Below are 22,781 nucleotides of genomic sequence, written 5' to 3'. Positions count from 1 at the left end.
ATGGGTTATTGGAAATATTTTTATAATTCCATTTTGATTTATCTAAACAGTTTTTGAGCATATCTCTTTGTATAGTTTTTTAAGTGGTTGCTTTGATATTAATTACATTATATATAATTATTTATCACAGTTTACAGTATACATGTTTTACTTGTCAAATGAAGTATAAAACCCTCACTTCCCTTTACAATCCCAAACCTTCTTTGTTTATAATTGTCTTAACTATTTCTCTGCATATATTGAGAACCACATCAGACGTTGTACAGTTTTTACTTCAACTGTCAAAACATAATTTTGAAAACTCGAGACAGAAAGTCTATTGCATTTACTCATGCTTTTACTCTTTCTGTTGATTTTTCCCTTCATCTCCATGCTACAAAATTCCTTATTCTATCATTTTTTTTTTCTGTTAGAGAACTTCTTTGGCCAATCTTTTAGAATAGATGTGCTGGTGAAAAATTTTTTTAGCCTTCCTTCTTTTGTGAATGTCTTGATTTCTCTGTTCATTCCTGAAGGGTATTTTCACTGGCTATAGAATTCTGATTTGGCACTGAGCTCTTGAAAAAATCTGTATTGCTTCTTTTAGCCTCCATGGTTTCTAATGTGAAATCTGCTGTCATTTTAATGACTTTCCCCTTAGATTTAAGGTGTTGTTTCTCTCTCACTGCTTTCAAGATTTTTTTTTGTCTTTAGTTTTCTGAACAAGTTTCAGTTTGATTGGTATGAATTTCTTTGGGTTTATCCTATTTGTGGTTCCCTCAGCTTCTTGAGTCTGTAAGGTTTATGTCTTTTAACAAACTGAGATATTTCCAGCTGCTATTTCTTCGAAATTTTTTTTCAGCCCACTCTCTTCTCCTAGGACTACCAATAACACAAATGTTTGACCTTTGATATAGTTCCACAGGTCCCGGAGGCTTGGTTCATTATTTTTTCTTCAGTTTCTTTCTCTCTGCTGTTTAGGTTGGGTAATTTCTATTCTATCTCCAAATTCAGTGATTCATTCCTCTATCTGTTCCCCTCTGCTGTTGAGTTTTTTTGTGTTATCCTATTCTTCAGTTCTAAAATTTCCACTATGTTCTTCTTTAAAACATCTTTTCTTTTTTGCTGAGTATGTTTAGTTTTTATTTGTTTCAACAATGTTTATAATTGCTCATTGAAGCATTTTTATGACTGTTGCTTTAAAATCCTAATCAGCTCATTCTAACATCTGTGTCACCTCAACATTGGTATCTCGAGATTGTCTTTTCTCATTTGAGTTGATATCCTTCTGGTTCTTGGCATTGTATGTGATTTTCTACAGGAATCTAGGCTTTGGGGCTATTATAAGACTCTAGATTCTATATAAATCTTCTGTTTTACCAGGTCTCCTCTGACCTACTCTGGTCGGGTCAGTGGGACGATGCCTCACTACCTGATGGGGGTAGAAGTCCAGGTTCCCCCCTCAGCCTGTGTGGGCACCAGCGGGTGGTGAGGTGGTCGGACAGTTTCCCATTACTGCTGTGTGGGGTGGGAGCTCAAGTTTATCATTAGGTCTTTCCTGATCCCAACCTATCTGGAAAGGGCAAGGGTGCCACCTGCTGCTCCCCACATGGCCTCATTGTCACCATGGCAGGGAGTGGTATGGGAGTGGATTTTCTACTTCTAAACAGTGGTAAAACTCCTGGCTCTCCACCAGGCCACTGCTGACACCAACACAGCAAAAAAGGGTTGATACCTTGTTACCACTGATAAGAGTGGAAGTCCAGGCCATTCACCTTGTCTCCACTGACACCATGCAGGGGAGCGTGTGAGAGGGACACGTTATCACCCAGTGGAGGATGAAAGTCTTGGCTCCCCACTCAGCCTTCTCTGACACCAACTCTATGGGAAGCTAGGACACCTTGTTACACCAGGCAGGGGTGAAAGTCTAGTCTCCCCACGTGAGCTCTTTTGGAGGGGATGGTGGCAGGACAACAATTTTTTCCCGTGGTGGTTGGCTACAACGAGCAGTTATTGACCAAAAATTGTCTGTCCTCCTACATCACCCTGTTCCTGGACCACTGGCTAGGGGGTACAGGTTTTTCTTGATGCTTTATTTGTCTGTGCCAGTTACCATTTCTGTATTACTGGCTTCTCAAGCACTCAGTCTGCAACATAGGAAGCAAAGAGAAAATCCAGGGAACTAACTTCACTGTTGTTCCTTGGGTCCCAAAGTTCCTAGCCAGTTTGTCTTCTTCTCTAACATTCACAGTTTATGTTTTACATAAAATGTCCAGGGTTTTTAGCTATACCTAGCAAAAGAAATAGAGAAAATTTTGTCTACTCCATCTTTCTGGAAGTAAGAGCAACAGTCAGTTTGGAGCTAATTCAATAATATACCCATTTAATAACTCTAAATCTTATCAGCCATTCTTCATCTTTGTTTCCGAGAAGGGCTGTTTTTATTCCAAAATACTTTATATTAAAAAAATATATATGCTAGACCTAACTATAGGTTGAGTCTAAAGGGAGTTTGGTATGATAGTGCTATTCTCATAGGGTTGAACATTCCCCTGTCACTTACTGCCATCATATAAAAGTAACACTAAAAACAACTAAAAATTATGACATATGCTATTTCTAAAATACTATGGTTGCTCTTGAAATGTGCAGAGGTAAGGAACAGTATAAATATGACTTAGAATGTTTTTTATTACAGAAGTTTAAGTTTGGAATATACATATAAATATGAAAGATACACAAACAAGCAAAGAATATGAAGTAATTCATAACTACTTGAAGTTAACTTGAGCAATACATATAAAGATCTGTAAGAAGTATATTATTGCTACGTCAATATGAACAAAATGAAAATGACAATATTATTATTATAAATCTTTCCTCAGTCTTCTCCAAAGACATGTAAGCTTTAATTTTTGTTGTTCTTTATTTTCTAGATAATTGTCTTAATTCACTAACTTACTCAATAAATATGTTCTGGGCTTCCCTGGTGGTGCAGTGGTTGAGAGTCCGCTTGCCAATGCAGGGGACACAGGTTCGTGCCCAGGTCCAGGAAGATCGCACATGCCGTGAAGCGGCTGGGCCCATGAGCCATGGCCGCTGAGCCTGCACGTCCTGACCCTGTGCTCCGCAACGGGAGAGGCCATAACAGTGAGAGGCCCGTGTACCGCAAAACCAAAACAAAACAAAAAAAAACTTCGGGCTTTCCTGGTGGCGCAGTGGTTGAGAATCCGCCTGCCGATGCAGGGGACACGGGTTCGTGCCCCGGTCCGGGAAGATCCCACATGCTGCAGAACAGCTGGGCCCGTGAGCCATGGCTGCTAAGCCTGCACGTCTGGAGCCTGTGCTCCACAATGGGAGAGGCCACAACAGTGAGAGGCCCGCGTATCACTAAATAAATAAATAAATAAATAAATATGTTCTCTGTGCCACATTACATCACTTTAGTTGTGGAGTCTATGCTTTATGACAGTGGTTTCCAAACTTTAACGGCAATATGAATAAACTGGGGTGCTCTTTTTAAATCATGACTCCCTAACCTTATCCCCAACAATATTGATTAGTAGTCTGAGGTTGGTCCCAGGAGTCTGCATTTTTAAGAAATTCTTTATATAATCCTTATTCAGGTGGTCTACAAATTACACTGTAAAAATAACTGGACCAAATGCTTTTCATAGTTTATTCAATTCTCATATTCTATTTTTCTCAGCACTTTGGTCAGTAAGCTTCTAAAGGATCCCAGAACTTCTATAAATCTTAAGTCAACCAGCTAAATGAGCCAGTTTTTCCAGCTAAGCAGCACACAGCCAACCTATTCTGGTAAGTTGTGTTTCTCAGGGTGGGAATTTCAGTCACTCCTAAAAAGCTTTTTTTTTTTTTTTTTTTTTTTTTTTGCTGTACGCGGGCCTCTCACTGTTGTGGCCTCTCCCGTTGCGGAGCACAGGCTCCGGATGCGCAGGCTCAGCGGCCATGGCTCACAGGCCCAGCCGCTCCATGGCATGTGGGATCTTCCCGGACCAGGGCACGAACCCGTGTCCCCTGCATTGGCAGGTGGACTCTCAACCACTGCGCCACCAGGGAAGCCCCTAAAAAGTTATTTTTAAAGAGATTTTTTCTATTTGGCTGTTCATCCCTAACCCAATTCAAGGACATCCAACTGTATGAGTATGGCTCTGGGTCAACTAGAGCCTAACAGAAAGATTATTTTATCTGAAATACTTTTAGAATGCTCACACTCTGTATACAAAAAAAAAAAAAATTAAGAAAAAAAATTAAGTTGTTAGTATCTATTTGCAAGTTTATACAAATAAAATAAGGACTTTGCTTAAGAGAGTCCTATATTTTTGCAAATTGTATTTAACTTTATTATTTATAATTTTATTTAATATATTTACTTCATTCATGTTGAGTAACTTAAACCCTGGCATAGTCATCAATAAGCACTTATCAGGTTCAAAATGGCAGTATAAGGAGATCCTGAACTCACCTCCTCCCATGGACACACCAGATCTCCAGCTACAAATGGAACAATTGCCTCTAAAAAATGAAAACTATCTGACTAGCACCTCCAAAACAAAGGATAAAAGAGCCACAATGATGAGGGTGGGAAAAACAGAGATGCAATCCCACCAAAAATCCCACTCTTGGGTGCGGCTCACCCATAATCAGGAAGGATCTCACAAATATGGAGCTTCTTCCTGAGAAATGAGGGGTTTGTGCCCCACATCAGGCACCTCAACCCTTAGGACCTGCACTGGAGGGACAAGCCCCCAAAATGAATGGTTTGAAAACCAACAGGGCTTATGTTCAGGAGACCCAAAGGGCTATAGGGAACTAAGATTCTACTCTTAAAGGGCTCATCTATAGACTCACTCACCCTGGCACCCACCACAAAAAAAGCAGTTTGAAAAGCACCTAAACTATATGTGAAAAATGATTAATTTGCCAATCTTAAAGCATCTAGCAGAGGGGCAGGGCCTGTTAGGACTCTCTCTAGGGATAGAGGTGTTGGTGGGGGCCATTTCTGCCCTCTCCCTCTACCTTGCTAGCACCAGTGGGTGCACACAGTGATAACACTCTCCCACTGTTCAGCTAAAGCCAGTGCGAGTGCCTCGTCCCTGCACTCTCCTGCTCCATCACTAAAAGCAGTGGGTGTGCCCCAGCCCTGTGCTCTCCTGCTGCCTCTAAAGCCTTACCACTAAACCGGACTTACACAAAATATTAAAGGTCCCATGGACCAGCTGGAGAAAGGATTTCATCACCCAGGGTCAGAAGGGAAGGGTCAGAAGGAACTGAGGTAGCACCAATGAATGGGGTCAGAAGGACCAAGTCAACTGATGGTTGCAAGGCAAATTTTATTATGCTACAGTTGCAGATTATATAGAATAGAAAAAAGGGAGAATGGTTGCCAGATGGTGGTTTACATCATCTACAGACTGTCTCGTCTTCAAGGTTAACTTCCCTGGGAGGAAACCCATAAGCCCAGAATCATCCAAAATAACCTGCACGTGCAGGGGGGAGACAGCTTTGCTTGTCTCATTTTACAATTCTTTCTGATCTCTGGGCCCGGTGACTTATCTCCCATGGAATGAAACAAGGAGGGGAACAAGTAGGCACAGTCCCTTCGAGCAGCGGCAGCATGCCTGGTATGTCCGCAGCTTGCTCTCAAGGCTGACCGTTTCCCACATAAAGGGACATCTTTAAGCTGAAAAAATATGAGCAGTAATTAATAAGAAAACATATGTAAGCAAAAATCTCACTGGTGAAGATAAATATATAGTAAAAGTAGTGGATTATTATAAAGCTAGTATGAAGGATAAAAGACAAAAGTAGTAAAAATAGCTAAAACTACAATATTTAGTTAAGGGATACACAAAATAAAAAGATGTAAAATGTGACCTCAAAAACATAAAACATGTGAGGGAGTAAAAATGTGGAATTTTAAAATGCATTCAAACAACTAGCTATCAATTTAATATGAACTGTATGTGTGTACACACACACACACGCAGGCTAATATATGTGAGTTTCATGGTAACCACAAAGCAAAAATCTATAGTAGACACAAAATGATAATGAGAAAGGAATCCAACCATACCACTACAGAAACTTATCAAACCACAAGGGGAGAGAGCAAGAGATGAAGAAAGGAACAGAGAGGAAAACAACCAGAAAACAATGAACAAAATGGCAATAAGTACAATTAATGTAAATGTAAGCAGACTCAGTGATTATTATGAACAATTATATGTCAACAAATTGGACAACATAGAAGAGTTGGACAAATTCCTAGAAACATACAATCTTTCAAGACTGAATCAGAAAGAAATAGAAAGTCTGAACAGACTGATTACTAATAAGGAAATTGAATAAGTGATCAAAAACTTCTCCACAAACAAAATTCCAGGACCAGATGGCTTCACTGGAGAATTCTACCAAACATTCAAAGAAAATTTAATATCTATCATTCTCAAACTCTTCCAAAAAATTGAAGAAGAGGAAACATTTCTAAACTCATTTTATGAGGCCAGCATTAGCCTGATAACAAAACCAGACAAGGACACCACCAAGAAAAAAAAAGAAAATTACAGGCTAATACACCTCTTGAACACAGATGAAAATATCCTCAACAAAATATTAGCAAGCAAAATTCAAAAATACATTAAAAGGATCATATACCATGATCAAGTGGAAATTGATTCCAGGGATGCAAGGATGGTTCAACATCAGCAACTCAATCAACATAATACAGCACATTGACAAAACAAAAGATAAAAGTCATATGGTCATATCAAAGATAAAAATAATAAGATATAGAAAAACCATTTGACAAAATTTGACATCCATTTATGATTAAAAACTCTCAACAAAGTGGGTATAGAGGGAACATATATCACCATAATAAAGGCTATATATGACAAGCCCTCAGCTAACATCATACTAAACAGCTTTCAGCTTTTCCTGTAAGATCAGGAACAAGAAAAGGATGTCCACTCTTGCCACTTTCAGCCAACATAGTATTGGCTTGCCAGATCAATTAGGCAAGAAAAATAAATAAAAGGCCTACAAATTGGAAAGGAAAAGTAAAACTGTCACTATTCACAGATGACATGAGTTTATATAACCGAAACCCTGAAGACTCCACCAAAGAACTGTTAGAACTAATTATTAAATTTTGTAAAATTGCAGGGTATAAAATGAATGCACATGACTCATGTACCACAATGTTCACTGCAGCTCTATTTACAATAGCCAGGAGATGGAAGCAACCTAAGTGTCCATCATCGGATGAATGGATAAAGAAGATGTGGCACATATATACAATGGAATATTACTCAGCCATAAAAAGAAACGAAATTGAGTTATTTTTAGTGAGGTGGATGGACCTAGAGTCTGTCATACAGAGTGAAGTAAGTCAGAAAGAGAAAAACAAATACCATATGCTAACACATATACATGGAACATAAAAAAAATGGTTATGAAGAACCTAGGGGCAGGACAGGAATAAAGATGCAGACCTACTAGAGAATGGACTTGAGGACATGGGGAGGTGGGAGGGTAAGCTGGGACAAAATGAGAGAGTGGCATGGACTTATATACACTACCAAATGTAAAATCAATAGCTAGTGGGAAGCAGCCACATAACACAGGGAGATCAGCTCAGTGCTTTGTCACCACCTAGAGGGGTGGGATAGGGAGGGTGGGACAGAGGGAGGGAGATGCAAGAGGGAAGTGATATGGGGATATATGTATATATATATATAGCTGATTCACTTTGTTATAAAGCAGAAACTAACACACCATTGTAAAGCCATTATACTTCAATAAAGATGTTAAAAAAATCAATACATAAATATTAGTTGCATTTCTATACACTAACAATGAGTTCTCATAAAGAGAAATTAAGAAAGTAATCCCATTTATAATTGCATCAAAAAGAATAAAATACTTAGGAATAAATTTAACCAAGGAGGTGAAAGACCTGTAACACACTGATGAAAGCAACTGAAGAGAACACAAAACAATAGAAAGATATCCATGTTCATGGATTGGAAGATTAATATTGTTAAAATGTCCATATTACCCAAAGCAATCTACAGATTAATTCAATCCATCATAATTCCAATGGCATTTTTCACAGAACTGAACAAACAATCCTAAAAGTTGTCTGGACCCACAAAAGACCCTGAATAACAAACTAATCTTGAGAAAGAAGACCAAATCTGGAGGCATCATGCTTCCTGATTTCAAACTATATTATAAAGATATAGTAATCAAAACATAATGGTATTGATATAAACACAGAAACATAGATGAATAGAACAGAATAGAGAGCCCAAAAATAAACCCACGTATATGGTTAATTAATTTATGACAAAGGAGCCAAGAAAATACAATGTGGAAAGGATAGTGTCTCCTTCAATAAGGGCTGTTGGGGACACTGGACAGTCACATGCAAAATAATGTAACTAGATCACTATCTTATACCATACACAAAAATTAATGCAAAATGGATTAAAGAATTAAATGTAAGACCTTAAACCATAAAACCCTAGAAAAAAATATATAGGTGGTAAGCTCCTTGACATCAGTCTTAGAGATAATTTTTGGATCTGACTCCAAAAGCAAATGCAAGAAAAGCAAAAATAAACAAGCAGGATTACAACAAACTAAAAAGTTTCTGCATATCAAAGGAAATCATTAACAAAATGAAAATGCAGCCTACTGAATGTGAGAAAATATTTGCAAATCATATAAGTAATAAGAGGTTAATATCCAAGATATATAAGGAACTCATACAACTCAACAGCAAAAAAATAAATAATACAATTTAAAAAATATGAGCAGAGGATCTGAGTAAACATTTTTCCAAAGAAATACAGATGGCCAACAGGCACATGAAAAGACATTTGGCATCATTAATCATCAGAGAAATGCAAATCAAAACCACAATGAGATATGACCTCACACTTGTCAGAATCGCTATCATCAGAAAGACAAGAAATAACAAGTGTTGGCAAGGATGTAAAGAAAAGGGAACCCCTGTCCACTGCTGGTGGGAATATAAATTGGTACAGATACCATGGGAAAGAGTATGGAGATTCTTCAAAAAATTAAAAACAGAACTACCACAGGATGTGACAATTCCGCTTCTGGTTATTTATCCAAAGAATATGAAAACACTAATTTGAAAAGATACATGCACCCATACATTCACTGCAGCATTATTTACAATAGCTAAAATATGGAAACAACCTTAAGTATACATGAATGGATGATTAATAAATAAGACATATATATATATTATATATATATAGATTTTTATGTATATATATATATGCAATGGAATACTTCTTAGTCATAAAAAAAGAATAAAATCTTGCCAATTGCTACATCAATGGACCTTGAGGGTATTACACTAAGTGAAATAAGTCAGACAGAGAAAGACAAAAGACTGTATGATTTCACTTATATGTGGAGTCTAAAAAACAAAACAAATGAACAAATAGAACAAAACTTACAAATACAGAGAACAGACTGGTGGTTGCCAGAGGAGAGGTGGCTGGAGGTAGGCAAAATGGGTGAAAGGTGTCAAGAGGTACAAACTTTCAGTTACAAATAAGTCGTGGGGATGTAATTTATAGCAAAGTGACTATAGTCAATAGTATTGTATTGCATATTTGAAAGTTGGTAAGAGAATAAATCTTAAAAGCTATCATCACAAGGGACTTCCCTGGGGGTCCAGTGGTTAAGACTTCACCTTCCAATGCAGGGGGTGCGGGTTCGATCCCTGGGGGGAAGCTAAGATCCCACATGCCTTGAGGCCAAAAAACCAAAACATAAAACAGAAGCAATATTGTAACAAATTCAATAAAGACTTTATAAAAATATAGGAGCCTTCACTGAAGCTGTTTAAAAAAAAAAGCTGTCATCACAAGAAAAAAAAATCTGTGACTTTGTATGATGATGGATGGTAATTAGACTTACTGTGGTGATATTTCAGTGTACACAGATATGAATCATTATGTCGTATACTTGAAATTAATATATGTCAATTATACCTCAGTAAAAATGTACTAATCACATACTACTAATAACTTTAACAAAAAAAGCTATCAAATATTATACCTGCATTATAGGCAAGCAAAGTATTAAGCCAAATACTATTATCTTGCACATCAAGTCTCAGTATTTCTGAGTTTATTTCACAGAAAGCCTCAAAACAAATCCTAACTTATGGTTGCTTCCTTATAACATCCAGAAAGATTCAGTATTAAATCTGCATGAAACATGGAACTTGCTTTACTTACTTAAAAATGAATATGTTGGAGGACAAAACATTAAGAATGTAGTATGAGTAAATAACTGGAGTACAAAGACCTAAGTATTCATATGAAATGCATTTCTAACCTTGGCTCAATTTTTTGTTCTGACTTATAGGAGGCTAACACATATATTTAACTTACCTCACTTACTTCAAAAAAATGTTTTTCTCCACTGGCTCTTCTTTCTAAATTAAACAACAACAACAACAAAATCATGTTCAAATGGCCAACCAATCACAGTATGTTAAAAGTCTGCATAAGGAGAAAATAAGAATTCAAAATTTAAACAAAAGAAGTCCAAAGAAAATAATGTTGGAAGAAAACATCCGAGATCTTCCTGGAGCTAAGTTGTTCAAAACAAACTCAAAAGAATTCAGCACCAAAAACTGTCTATAATATAGAGGAAAATCATCAAATACTAATGTGTAGGTTATAATCTCACCCACTAAGAAATAAACTTGACTGTGATTAATACAGTTGTAATTCCATAGCCACACAACTGCTGAGAGGAAAACATTCAGTAGGGATGTCCATCCCTATCTGTTAGTTCTCACCATGTGAGATTTATTATTCTATCAGTGTGTTTTCCTGGAACTGAACCACACTGGTTACAAGTAAAGTACTAATAGAGGACTACCAGTTTTAAATAGGCCAAATTACTTTCCTGACACAGATATCTTCATGATAGTTATGTGCTGAGTCATTTGGACTGAAATACATCTTCAAATAAGTTTCTGATGCTAAAAACTGTTAAATATAGAATTCTGATTCTTATTCTCTATGGACTCCAATTTGAAAAACACTGAGAAATATTTCACAAGTCAAAAACTTGGAGGAGAAAATCACAATGAGAATGGAATAAAATATTGCTACCACTTAAGAGCCATCCACAGTAACTCTAATTTTAGGAAATGTTAGTATATATTCTGAAAATACAGAAAATATAAACCTACTATTTGTATAGTTTTCTTTTCTTTCCCAATTTTGTTTATTGTGATACAATACACATAATATAAAATTTTACCATATTAACCATTAACAAGCATACAGTTCAACAGTATTAAATTCATTCATAATATTGAGCAACCATCACCAACATCCATCTCAGAACTCTTTCCATCTTGTAAAACTGAAACACTATACCCATTACCAACTCCTCATTCTCCCCTTTCCCAGCCCCAGGCAACCACCATTCTACTTTCTGTCTCTATGATTTTGACTACTCTAAGTACCACATATAAGAGGAATCATGTAGTATTTTTCATTGTGTGAGTGGTTTATTTCACATAGCATGTCCCCAAGTTTCATCAATGCTGTAGCATATGTCAGAATTTCCTGCTTTTTAAGGTTGAATAATATTCCATTGTATATGTATGCCACATTTTGCTTACCCATTCATCCACTGATGGACACTTCTGTTGCTTCCACATTTAGCTGCCGTGAATAATGCTGCTATCTACATGGGTGTACAAATATCTCCAAGATCCTGCTTTCAATTCTTTTGGGTATATACACTAGGTGGAATTGCTAGATCATATGGTAATTCTTTTTTTAATTTTTTTAAGGAACCACCATACTGTACCATTTTACATTTCCACCAAGAGTGCACCAGGTTTCCAATTACTCCACATCCTCTCCAACTTTTGTATTTTTTTTGATAGTAGGATAATCCATCCTAATGGATTTGAGGTGGTACCTCTTTGTAGTTTTGATTTGCATTCCCCTAATGATTATGATGTTGAGTATCTTTTCATGTTCTTCTTGGCCATTTTTCTACCTTCTTTATAGAAATGCCTATTCAAGTCCTTTGTCCATTTTTAAATCAGGTTGTTTGGTTTTTTATCATTGAGTTTTAGGAGTTCTCTAACTGGATCAGATATATGATTTGCTCATATTTTAACCCATTCTGTGGTTTGACTTTTTACTTTACTTGCAGTGTGTTTTGAGGCACAATATTTTTTCATATTTGTGAGGTCAATTTGTCTATTTTTCTTTTCTTGCCTGTGCCTTTGGTGTCATATCCAAGAAACCACTGTCAAATCCAATGTCATGAAACTTTTGTCCTATGTTTTCTTCTAAGAGTTTTATAGTTTTATGTCTCACATTTAGGTCTTTGATCCATTCTGAGTTAATTTCTGTATATGGTGTTAGGTAAGGACCCAACTTCACTTTTTTGCACATGGATATCCAAATTTCCCAGCACCATTTATTGAAAAGACTTACCTTTCCCCATTGTAAAAAATAATTTGACCATATACACGCAAGAGTTTATTTCTGGGCTCTCTAGTCTAGTCCATTGGTCTATATATCTGTCTTTACACCAGTACCATACTATTTTGATAACTGTAGCTTTGTAGTTAATTTTGAAATCAGTGAGTCATCCAGCTTTGTTCTTCTTTTTCAAGATTGATTGGCTATTTGGGGTCCCTTGAGAGTCCATATGAATTTTAGGATGGATTTTCCTATTTCTACAAAAAACATAATTAAAACTTTGATAGAGATAGCACTGAATCTATAAATCACTTTGGTGGTATTGACATCTCAATAATATTAAGTCTTCTAATCCATGAACAAGAGATATGTTTGCATGTATTTATGACTTTTAAAATTTCTCTCAGCAAAGTTTTGTAGTCTTATTTGTACAAGTCATCACATTCTTGGTTAATTTATTCTTAAGTATCTAATTCTTTTTGATACTAATGTAAAAATTTTTTCTTAATTTCCTTTTGAGATTGTTCATTGTTTATATATAAAAATGCAACTGATTTTTGTGTGTTGACTTCATATTATGATACTTTATAAATGTTGACTGCATTTATAGTTCTAACAGGTTTTTTATGGAATCTTTAGGGTTTGCTAAATAAAAGATCATATCATCTGTGAACAGAGGCACTTTTAATTCTTCCTTTCCAATTTGGATGTCTTTTATTCCTTTTTCTTGCCTAGCTGTTCTGGGTAGAACTTCCAGCACTATGTTGAACAGAAGTGGAAAAGTGTATATCCTTGGTAAATACCAGTAAACTTAACTCACATACACAAAAGCTCTTTGAAGTTCCTAATGATTCTTAAGAGTATAAAGCGGTTCTGATATCAAAAAGTTTAAAAATGCTATCTTAGGTATAAACTCAGTAGAAATACATGCACTATGGGAACGTACAAGAATGTTCATAACAGTATTATTGGGGTTAACTAGAAAATCAACATCACCTCAAATATCCAGAAATAGAAAAATGGATCAATACAATGTGGTATAATCATACCACATTTTATAGTTAGCAACAAAAGTGAATTAATTTTAATTACATGCAAAAACATAGATAAATCTCCCAAAAATAGTTCAGCAAAAAAGGCAGATATATTTAGTAATATTTCAGTTATATAAAGTTAGCTATGCAAAACCAAAGTATGTTACTTAGGGATGAACAGTTAAGGGTAGTTGTTGTTGGGATATAATTCTCCTTGGGTCTTTCAAGTTTCTGCACATCTTGCAAATGAGACACGGACTTCCCTTCCTTCTGGATTATCTTTTCAAGGATCTTTGTTGAGATAGAGATAGAGACTCCTTCAGGAGCAAAGGACACATTTGCTTACAGTCTTGGAAGACTGGATCAGTGTCTCCCTCCAGAGCAAAGGGAAGGCAAATTACTGACCAATAAAAAAGACTCAAGTTCCCTAAGCTCAGATTGCTCTCCTGTACTGCAAACCACCTACCGAATGTGCAGGTCCTCCCTGCATTGATCTGTGGCAAGTTGGGCTCAGGAAACTGCAACACACTGCTACTCACCCTATCATTAATGCTGTGAATAGTAAACTGTCCTTTGTCTCTGATCCAGGTGTCTCATATCTTCTACCAGTAAACATGAAATTGTAACAGGCTACTTGGTTAACTTCCATGTACAGTAAAACCTCAGACTTTTCACAGCTCTTGACATTGATCGTCAGTATAATACTGATAATGACAGTGGTGATAATGGCTAACATGTATTGATTTTCTGTTGTTAAGAAATTTACAGTACAGTAGAAGAGACAGACCAAAAATTGTGATAAATGCTATAAAAGAGACAAAAAGAGCAAAGAGAGAGGGAGAGAGAAACAGGGAGGGGTGCAAGTTAGACATGAGAAACTCAGAAAATCTCTCTGAGGGAGTAATGTTTATACTGAGATGTGAAAGTTGAGAGGATACAAGTCACATAAGAACACATAAAGGCTGTAAGACAGGAACAGTTTTAGGTGTTGAAAGAAACGAAGGTCAAGCTAGAGATGAGTAGGTAAATGGCAGAGAGGCCTGAGAAGATGTTGGACAGGCATGGAGTGGGAGACAGTTTGTGGAGGACCTTGTATGCCTGTATTTTTTCCTAAGAGAAACAGTAAGCCACAAAAAAGCTTTTAAATAGAATTTACATTTAAATTTTATGAAAAGCACTACTTGCTGACTGGAGAATGGGTTAAAAGAAAGTAAGAATGGAGAAAGGAAACAAATTATGAAGTTGCTGCAATGAATCACAAGAGATGATGGCAGTCTGGCCTGGAGTTGGAACAGTGCAAATGAAGGCACATAAATGGATTTTAGATATCTGAGTAAAAATTGGAAACAAACTGGTATCAAATTTCAGATGTGCAGGTGGAGAGACAAAGAAGATTAAAGACTCCTAGGTTTGAGCAATTCGAGATTTCATTTAATGAAATGGGGAAGATTATTAATGGTGGGCAATTAACACAGCAGATGCTGCTGGCTCCCCACAAATATCCTTTCTCTTCCTGTTCTTTACTAACAAGATACTAATTTTATGGTACAGCAAAGAGCTCTAGCAAAAAAAGAACAAAAAACAAAAAAACACATTTCCTTGCCTCCTTGCAACTTAAGAATGTGACATAAATTCAGAGTTACCAAATATCACATAAATGGCATTAATGTCTATCTCCTAAGATATGTGCAAGCATTAAATGAAAAATATGCGTGTAAATTGCTTCATGCAGTCATTGGCACAGAAGTGATCAATGGATATTAGTTATTCTTGTTGATATTACTATATTATTAGGATATATTCTATTCTTTTATTAATTTTCAGAACTGTTTAAAATTCTTTGGGATGAGTTTTAGAGTGTCAGAATAAAGATGAAAGAATATCTTTTGTATTCAGGTCTTTTTGTTGCAAGATCTATTAAAAAGTTAATAGCTAGCATAAGCAAAGCTTGAAAACTAAAAAACTGTAGCTACAGCCATATCACAACTTTTCTGAGTACAAGTTTTCTCATCTAAAAGATTAAAAATATAAGTAAAAATTATTTGAAAAATATAAAATATTATACAGTACCATCATCAAAGGGTTTTACCCATGAATACTGTCTAGATGTACAGCTCAAAATTCCAAAATGTCTTGACCACCTCTCATTGGACTTTCCAATAAAAAGGAAACCAATCTGGCAAACTCTTATAATGAGTTGATAAGGAACAGGATTCTAAGAAATACATGCTTTGTCTCTCAATGTATTGTACTTGCACACTGACGTAAGGAGGCTGTTATTTTCTTGAGGGCAAAAACAGTCACTACTGTGCATAGAACTAAATATAGTTCCAAGCACAGAGCAAACAAATGCACACCTTAAGCTAGAGTTATAGAGTATTTTATAATTCTGTATTTTAGAAAAGAAAGTAGAAAAACTGGAAGCATTAACCCCTCCTTCCTCTAATTATTTTTGCTGCATTTAACATAAAACACCTAGTTAAAAAATATTTTCAAACTGCTATCAGAACTTGATGCAATGCATTTATTTGAGAATGTGGAAAGGGGTCTGTTGTTCCTCCAGATTATCTCCTGTCCATACTAGTTCTCTCTTACACTTTCACCTTTCAACTTGCTGCTTCCTCGCCCTGGATCTAACAACAGTATCTTTTTTTTTTTTTTTTTTGCGGTTCGCGGGCCTCTCACTGTTGTGGCCGGAGCACAGGCTCCGGACACGCAGGCTCAGCGGCCATGGCTCACGGGCCCAGCCGCTCCGCGGCATATGGGATCCTCCCGGACCGGGGCACGAACCCGCGTCCCCTGCATCGGCAGGCGGACTCTCAACCACTGCGCCACCAGGGAAGCCCCAACAGTATCTTTTTTGTCTAATTCTTGCTTATTTTTCACTTTATATTGGTTTTGACATCCTCCTTTCAAGCCTTGCCTGAAACCTCCTCATCTGCCCCACAGTTAGCCTCTTCCCTGCCCCCATACCATCCTGAACTTAAGCCCTTTGTGGGTACCTAGCCCAATTATACCTCCCTCCACAAGACTGCAAGCTCCCTGAGAGCCAGGTAGAGCACACTTTGTAAACCGTAACCCTTTCTGAAAGGCAGAAAGATTAAAGAAGATGTATTTCCTCACACACCATGCTCCCTCTGACACATAGTGCTCACTAACTCACTCTCACTCTGTCTCTCTCACACACACATGTTCACACATGCCATAGACTCAGATACACTTTCACACTCAGAGTATAAAGATGTAGAAACTGTGCATAATCTTCAAACCTCTGTCAAAACAGAGGCCTCTCTGAAGAGGCAAGATTTGAAGCCAACAACTCTAGATCGGCTTCTCATTATTCCTGCAACTTCCTCTAAAGTCAATAGAATTGACTGTACTTTTCCTGTGGGCTAGAAACCAGAACTACGAAGGGTTTAATATCAATCACTATGGAGAATCATAAAATATGAGCTAAAATTTAAGCCAGCCCAAAGACAGCTTGGAGTTTTCACTGAAAGCACATTACTAAGAATACACACTGCAGCAAACCCAGAACCCAAAAATAGCCCTTGCATTTACCAAATGGTCTTCTCAGTTTACACTTCTTCCAGCAGCATAAAATAACATATATGCAATCAAATATTCATATTACTAAAGGATAGGTGGTTTGGTTAAATACAATGCTTGATGTAGTTGTAAAGACACAAGCAACTTTATATTCAATTTTAAAACTGCCTTTTCCAATGTTAAACTCTTAAACTTTCTTTTCCAATGCTGAATGTGTCATAAATCAGCCAAAGGAAGAATATTTCAAATCAGAACTTCCTTACAATGTCAACCAGTCAATAGTTCAATTTCAGCAACATTGATATTTTACTAGCAGTGTTTCTTTATATAACTATTTAAATGGTCTATTACACATTGCCCTTATAATTTCATTTTAAAAATTATTAGATTGTGGGAAAACAGCTAATTGGAGATCACTGATTGCTTAAATGTTCAACTGTTAAGAAAATAAACTGAGAAAATATAACAAATCCTAGAAACATCTATTATGTCTGAAAGACACAATGTTAACATTCTCTCTCCGGGAAGAAATTTTATCACATGTTAATCAATTGTTTAACTTTCTCATATTTACTCTTCAAAGGTGATTTAGGAACTACATAATACACAGATTCAAGCTTACCTATATTGGGGAGCTTACTCTAAGAAATCCATTTATATTTTAAAACACAGGAATAAAAGTAGCTCAAAAATTCATGCTGTGGAACCCAGTATTGTTCAGCCTTCTGCAACCAACACTTTTGTTTTCATAACTGTGTCATTAAACTCCAGAAAGAAACATATATTTAGAACTGGGTTTCCAAAAATCCACATGACTATCAGTGTTAAAAAATACATCCTCATTGCAATGCACTTTTCATATAACCCTAGAAGTAACAGAAATACTAATAATGGGCAAGAAAATCAACTCAGCAAATTAATCAACATATTGAAAGACATTTAGAAAAATAAGAGTCATCTGAGTGGGCTGGACCACCCTGCTCCTTAGGCTCTGCTCTTACCAATGCCACTGTCTTTGCTATTTGGATTCTGGATCTATGAACAAAACAGGTTATAGGAATTTGGGCAGGATGCATTCATAAGACCCAACTATCAAATACATGTATTCCACATTAATATCCTTTTCTCCTACCTTCACCCAAATCAGAGGCAAAGCTTTTATCACAACAAGAGGAAATATAAATCAATTACAAAAGTCTTTGCCAAGAAAAGGGGAACTGAAATTACTTCAGGAAAAGTTCTAAAACCTTTCTGGGATGGACTGAAGCTTCAGTATGACCTCAAGCTCAAGTAACACTGATTTACGTGTACATTCTAGTAAGCAAAATTATCCTGAGGCTAAATTAGATCTTCTAACATCTGAGAGAGAGTAATGGTCAATCTCTGTAATGCCATATTGATATATTGTTTCCTTCATTATATGTATAAAGTTACATATTCCACATTTTTCCCTCCACTCTTCCTTCAATGAAGAATATATTTCTCATAGCTTTACTTCAGAAGGACTGATTATAAGTAAATACTGAATGCTTCAAATGAAAAAAAAATCTATTAAGAGCTTCAGATTACTGAAATTACAATAGGAAATAATTCTCTGCAAAGGAGGAAACCACTGAATAAGTACAGACTAGGACTTGTAATTTTATTTGTCTAAAAGACATTTGACTTCTTTTGCACACTGAACATCAATCATTTTCCCTAACAAGTTTACTGCATTATTTAGCAGAGCCGTTAGTCAAAGTTTAAAGTTTTCAATAGTTGCATTTCCCTCTATCTTTAAATTATTTTTTGTTTAAAAAAAGGGGAGTTGCTTCAAGTGACACCATCAAGAACATGGAAAGAGAACCCACCAAATGGAAGAAAGTATTTGCAAATCAGATACACTGAATATATAAAGAACACTTACAACACAATAATTAAAAGGCAAATAACTCAATTTTTTAAACGGGCAAAGGATCTGAAGACATTTCTCCAATGAAGATATATGAATGGTCAATAAGCATTGAAAAAGGTACTTAACACATTTAGTCATTGAAACAAAGTAAGTCAAAACCACGTTGAGATAGCATTTCACAACCACTAGGGTTGCTATAAATAAAAAAGACAAACGATAACAAATGTTAGTGAAGATGTGGAGAAACTGAAACTGTTATATATTACTGGTGAAAATATGAAAAATGATGCAGACGCTTGGAAAACAGTTTGGCAGTTTCTCAAAATGTTTTATATAGAGCTACCATATGATTCAGCAATTTCACTCCTAGGTGTATACCCAAGAAAGATAGAAACATATTTTCATACAAAATCTTGCAATAAATCTTCATAGCAGCATTATTCACAGTAGCCAAGAAAGCGGAAATAATCCAAATGTGCACCAATTGATGAATGGATAAAGTGTGGATATATCTATACAATGGAAAATTATTTGGCAATAAAAAGGAATAATGCACTGATACAAGTTACAACATGGATTAACTTCAAAAACACTATGCTAAGAGAAAGAAGCCAGTTACAAAGACCACATATTGTGTGAGTCTGTTTACATGAAGTGTCCAGAATAGGCAAATCTAGAGAGACAGTAAATAGACTAGAGGCTGCCTGGAGCTGAGGGTAGGGAAGCGGGGGTGGGGTAGGAGGAATGACTACTAAGAGGTTTCTATTTGGGGTGATGGGAATGTTCTAAAATTAGATTATGGTGATCACAAAATTGTAAATATACCAAAATTTGAATTGTACGTGTTAAATGGGTGACTTTAATTGTATGTAAATAAAGTATATCTCAAGCTGTTAAGTAAGGGGAGGAGGATGCAATAATGCACTTTATTTCTTGGTGTCTTTGAAGACTAAGTAGTATGACTTCTTAGATCATTCATTACTTAAAAAAAAACTGTTTCCATGTTTAGATCTAACACTAAACAAGACATGAAAGTAGAGTGTCATTGAGAGAACTGAGTATCATTGAGGGTCCTGGAGATAGACCCAGAAAAATGCATGCATTTTCAGGAAAATGCGTGTACTAAAATAGACCCACAGAATACAGGTCCGGGGTGGCCACACGGGAGTTTCCACGGGTTGGCCTTCTCTCTGTTCCGTCCTGTCCCAGAGGGCTTGGTATTTCCCTGGACCCACACCTGTTTAGCTTCTGGCCGGTTCCTGGGGCCTCAGGCATGGCTCAGGAAGAAAGTCCAAGTATCATGGGTACTGGGAGACGGGAAACCCCGAAGCAAACAATGGGCAAACATTTTTCAACGGAGCTAAAGATTCAATGAAAGCTCGAAAAACAGCATCCTCCCCAAGTGCATAAGAATCTCAAACTGATGGACCTTAGGGTTCTGTCTGCCCTTCCATAATTAACAATAATCTCAAAGCTTGAGCAATAATCGGTGAATAGAAAGGGGCAACATGACTCGAGGGCCAGCTCCCCACACAGGGAACTGCTGTCATGCGCCCTAAGCTTAGACTCTCACGGTGAGAGACTCCTTTCCTCCGCCTGGGTTCAGAGGCTTGAGCACCTCAGTTCACTCGCCCGGCGTGCTCGCCTCGCCTCCCTGCACTGTGCGACTGCTCCGCGGCGTCCAGAGGAGCAAGGAGGGCGGTCTCGGAACCGCACGGGTGGCTCTGCACAGGTGCTGGCCTCGCGGGAGCAGCCCGAAAAAATCCCCGGTCCGGGCAGGGAGTGTTCGCCTGCAGTCCCCGTCTCGCGCAAGGCACGCCGCTACGCGAACATCCCCGGCATCCGGGCCGCACGGCCGCCAACGTCCCCCGGGGTCCCCGCGCCTAGACTGGCGCGGTCCACTCACGGAGCCCGACCCTCTCCCTCTCGCCACCCCGCCGGCTCCTACCTTCCTCCTGCACCATTTCCAGGACATCCGGGTCGCCCATCTTCGCCAGCTCGTTGATGACACTGCTCGAGGGGCAGCCGACTGCCGACCGCTGCGACTGGAGGCGAGATCTGGCCTGGAGACTGAATCTGATCGTGGGCCGCCGCACTTGCGCCGGGATCAAGAGATCCTCTTTATAAACCTCATTCTCCTCGGGTTCCACCAGCGTCGGGGGCTTCAGCCAGCTGGGCTTCTTCTCCAGCCGGTACTTCCACTAGACCTGGCCCTTGACCCTCGGCTTCACCGCGCTCTCCCTGTAGCGCTCCTGGGACCTCCCAGTGCGTTTCCCGGAACGTGCCGGCCTCTTGGTCTCCCGGCTTCCACGAGCCCTGTCTCCTCTAGCTCCCTGGCAGCTCTTCTTTTGAGTCCGCCTGGGCGCTCTCTCCCCGCCTCTCCCTACTCCTCCCCAAGTCCTCCACGGGGGCGTCTATCTCCCCGCCCCCCGGCCTGCCGGGCCCCAGGCCACCCCGCTCCTCTTCGCTCCCGCCCTCTGACTCACTCGGCCCCGTCTCCGCCGCCTCCTGTTCCGCTTTGGGGCCCGCTGTCTCCCGGGCCCCTCGGCCGGCCAGCTCCCTTCTCAACAGGCCTTGCTGGTCCCATCCCACCGGGTTGGCCCTCGTCCCGGGCTCCTGGTTCTCCCGGGCTGCCGCCTCCCCTCTCTCTCAACTATCCTCCGATGCCAGCCGACGGGCCAGCTGCGTCCTCAGCCAATTGGCCTGGTCCTCTTCCATCTGCCCAGCACTCCACCTAGCATGGGCGGCACTCGAAGAGAACCCCTTCCCACTTGAGGAGATATTTTTTGTCAGGTGAGAAAAAGCCCTCCTTCCTTAAGGCGACCCCACCCCCTTAAGGGTGGCCCGCGCGTGGCCAGGTCTCCAAGGTTCTAGCAGCCCCCTTCCTCGCGAGTCCTGCGCGTGCGTATTAACTTCGCAGCTGGCAGGGTCCGCTTCCAAGACTCAAACGCGATTTCTAACACAGTTGGTGGAAAGTCAAACATGTTTGTCGTGAATTCGAATTCAGTCTCTGCCCCTTAAAAGTTAGATGGCATTGGTCAAGTTTCTGTAAGCCTAACAGTAGCCACCTAAGGGACTTTTGAGGGTCACATTATACAGTGCAGGCATAATGTGTTAAAAATTTAGCTGCTATCAAGACTAACCCATTTTCCATTGAGCCCTGCTCCACCTCAGAGTGTGTCTTAGTGCCTTGAGAACTTCAACCTCAGGCAGAGCCAATGGTCACAGGCTCTTCACAGGCTCCTCTGAATTGGTTCTAGGTTTTTCAGACCTTATCAACTGCCACCTCCCCAATAATTGGGACATAAGAAGAATTACCCTCTAACAAGGGAAAAACAGATAAGTGATGATGAACTAAGGGTGAGGTAGAGGTCTGAGCTGAGGGCCTTGAGAATGCTGAGGAGGGCATGACTTTGAGTTTGGGGCAGGCATGGGATGATTTAAGCATAAGAAGGACATAACCAAGGAAGACTTGACCTTTCTTAATTTTCATGTTACTCTATTTTCCCCCCCTTCTATTGACATTTTAGAACCAAGAATTACCTTTTACAGATGAGAAAATAGGCCTTGAGACAAGTGTTTTGGTTTGGAAATCACCTTTTTTTCCCTATACATTGCTATCTGTTCTCTATTTAAACCTCTAGGAATATATCAGTTCTGGTCAAGTGATTTCAGACTATAGGCAATTCCTTACTTGATGCATTCTGGAATTGTGTTTGAAATGTGAATATACATAAGTCAAGCAATAGACTTACATGTAATTATAATAAATTGCTAGTTATGATACAA

General features: G+C 38.5%; 1 protein-coding gene across 11 annotated transcripts in view; it reads right to left on the bottom strand.

Moving 5' to 3' along the window:
- The window catches only part of ANO5 (anoctamin 5), a 101,400-nt gene extending 80,336 nt beyond the window's left edge, over nt 1-21,064 (bottom strand). For 5 of the 11 annotated variants that reach the window (XM_081238946.1, XM_081238952.1, XM_081238949.1 and 2 more), the window contains exons 1-2: nt 20,941-21,064; nt 10,446-10,489 (exon numbers count right to left, since the gene is read on the bottom strand). In XM_081238946.1, the coding sequence (XP_081095072.1) occupies nt 10,446-10,489; nt 20,941-20,980 (84 nt within the window). In that variant the 5' untranslated portion in view covers nt 20,981-21,064. The remainder of the gene's footprint in view (nt 1-10,445; nt 10,490-20,940) is intronic. The other 6 variants (XM_081238950.1, XM_081238954.1, XM_081238951.1 and 3 more) reach the window with 2 other exon arrangements.
- Nucleotides 21,065-22,781: the final 1,717 nt, after the last annotated feature.

The sequence above is a fragment of the Mesoplodon bidens genome (assembly GCF_964165515.1).
Source record: "Mesoplodon bidens genome assembly, chromosome: 7".
Lineage (NCBI taxonomy): Eukaryota > Metazoa > Chordata > Mammalia > Artiodactyla > Ziphiidae > Mesoplodon > Mesoplodon bidens.
The sequence above is the reverse complement of the archived record's forward strand: the minus strand, read 5'-3'. Positions and strand labels throughout refer to the sequence as shown.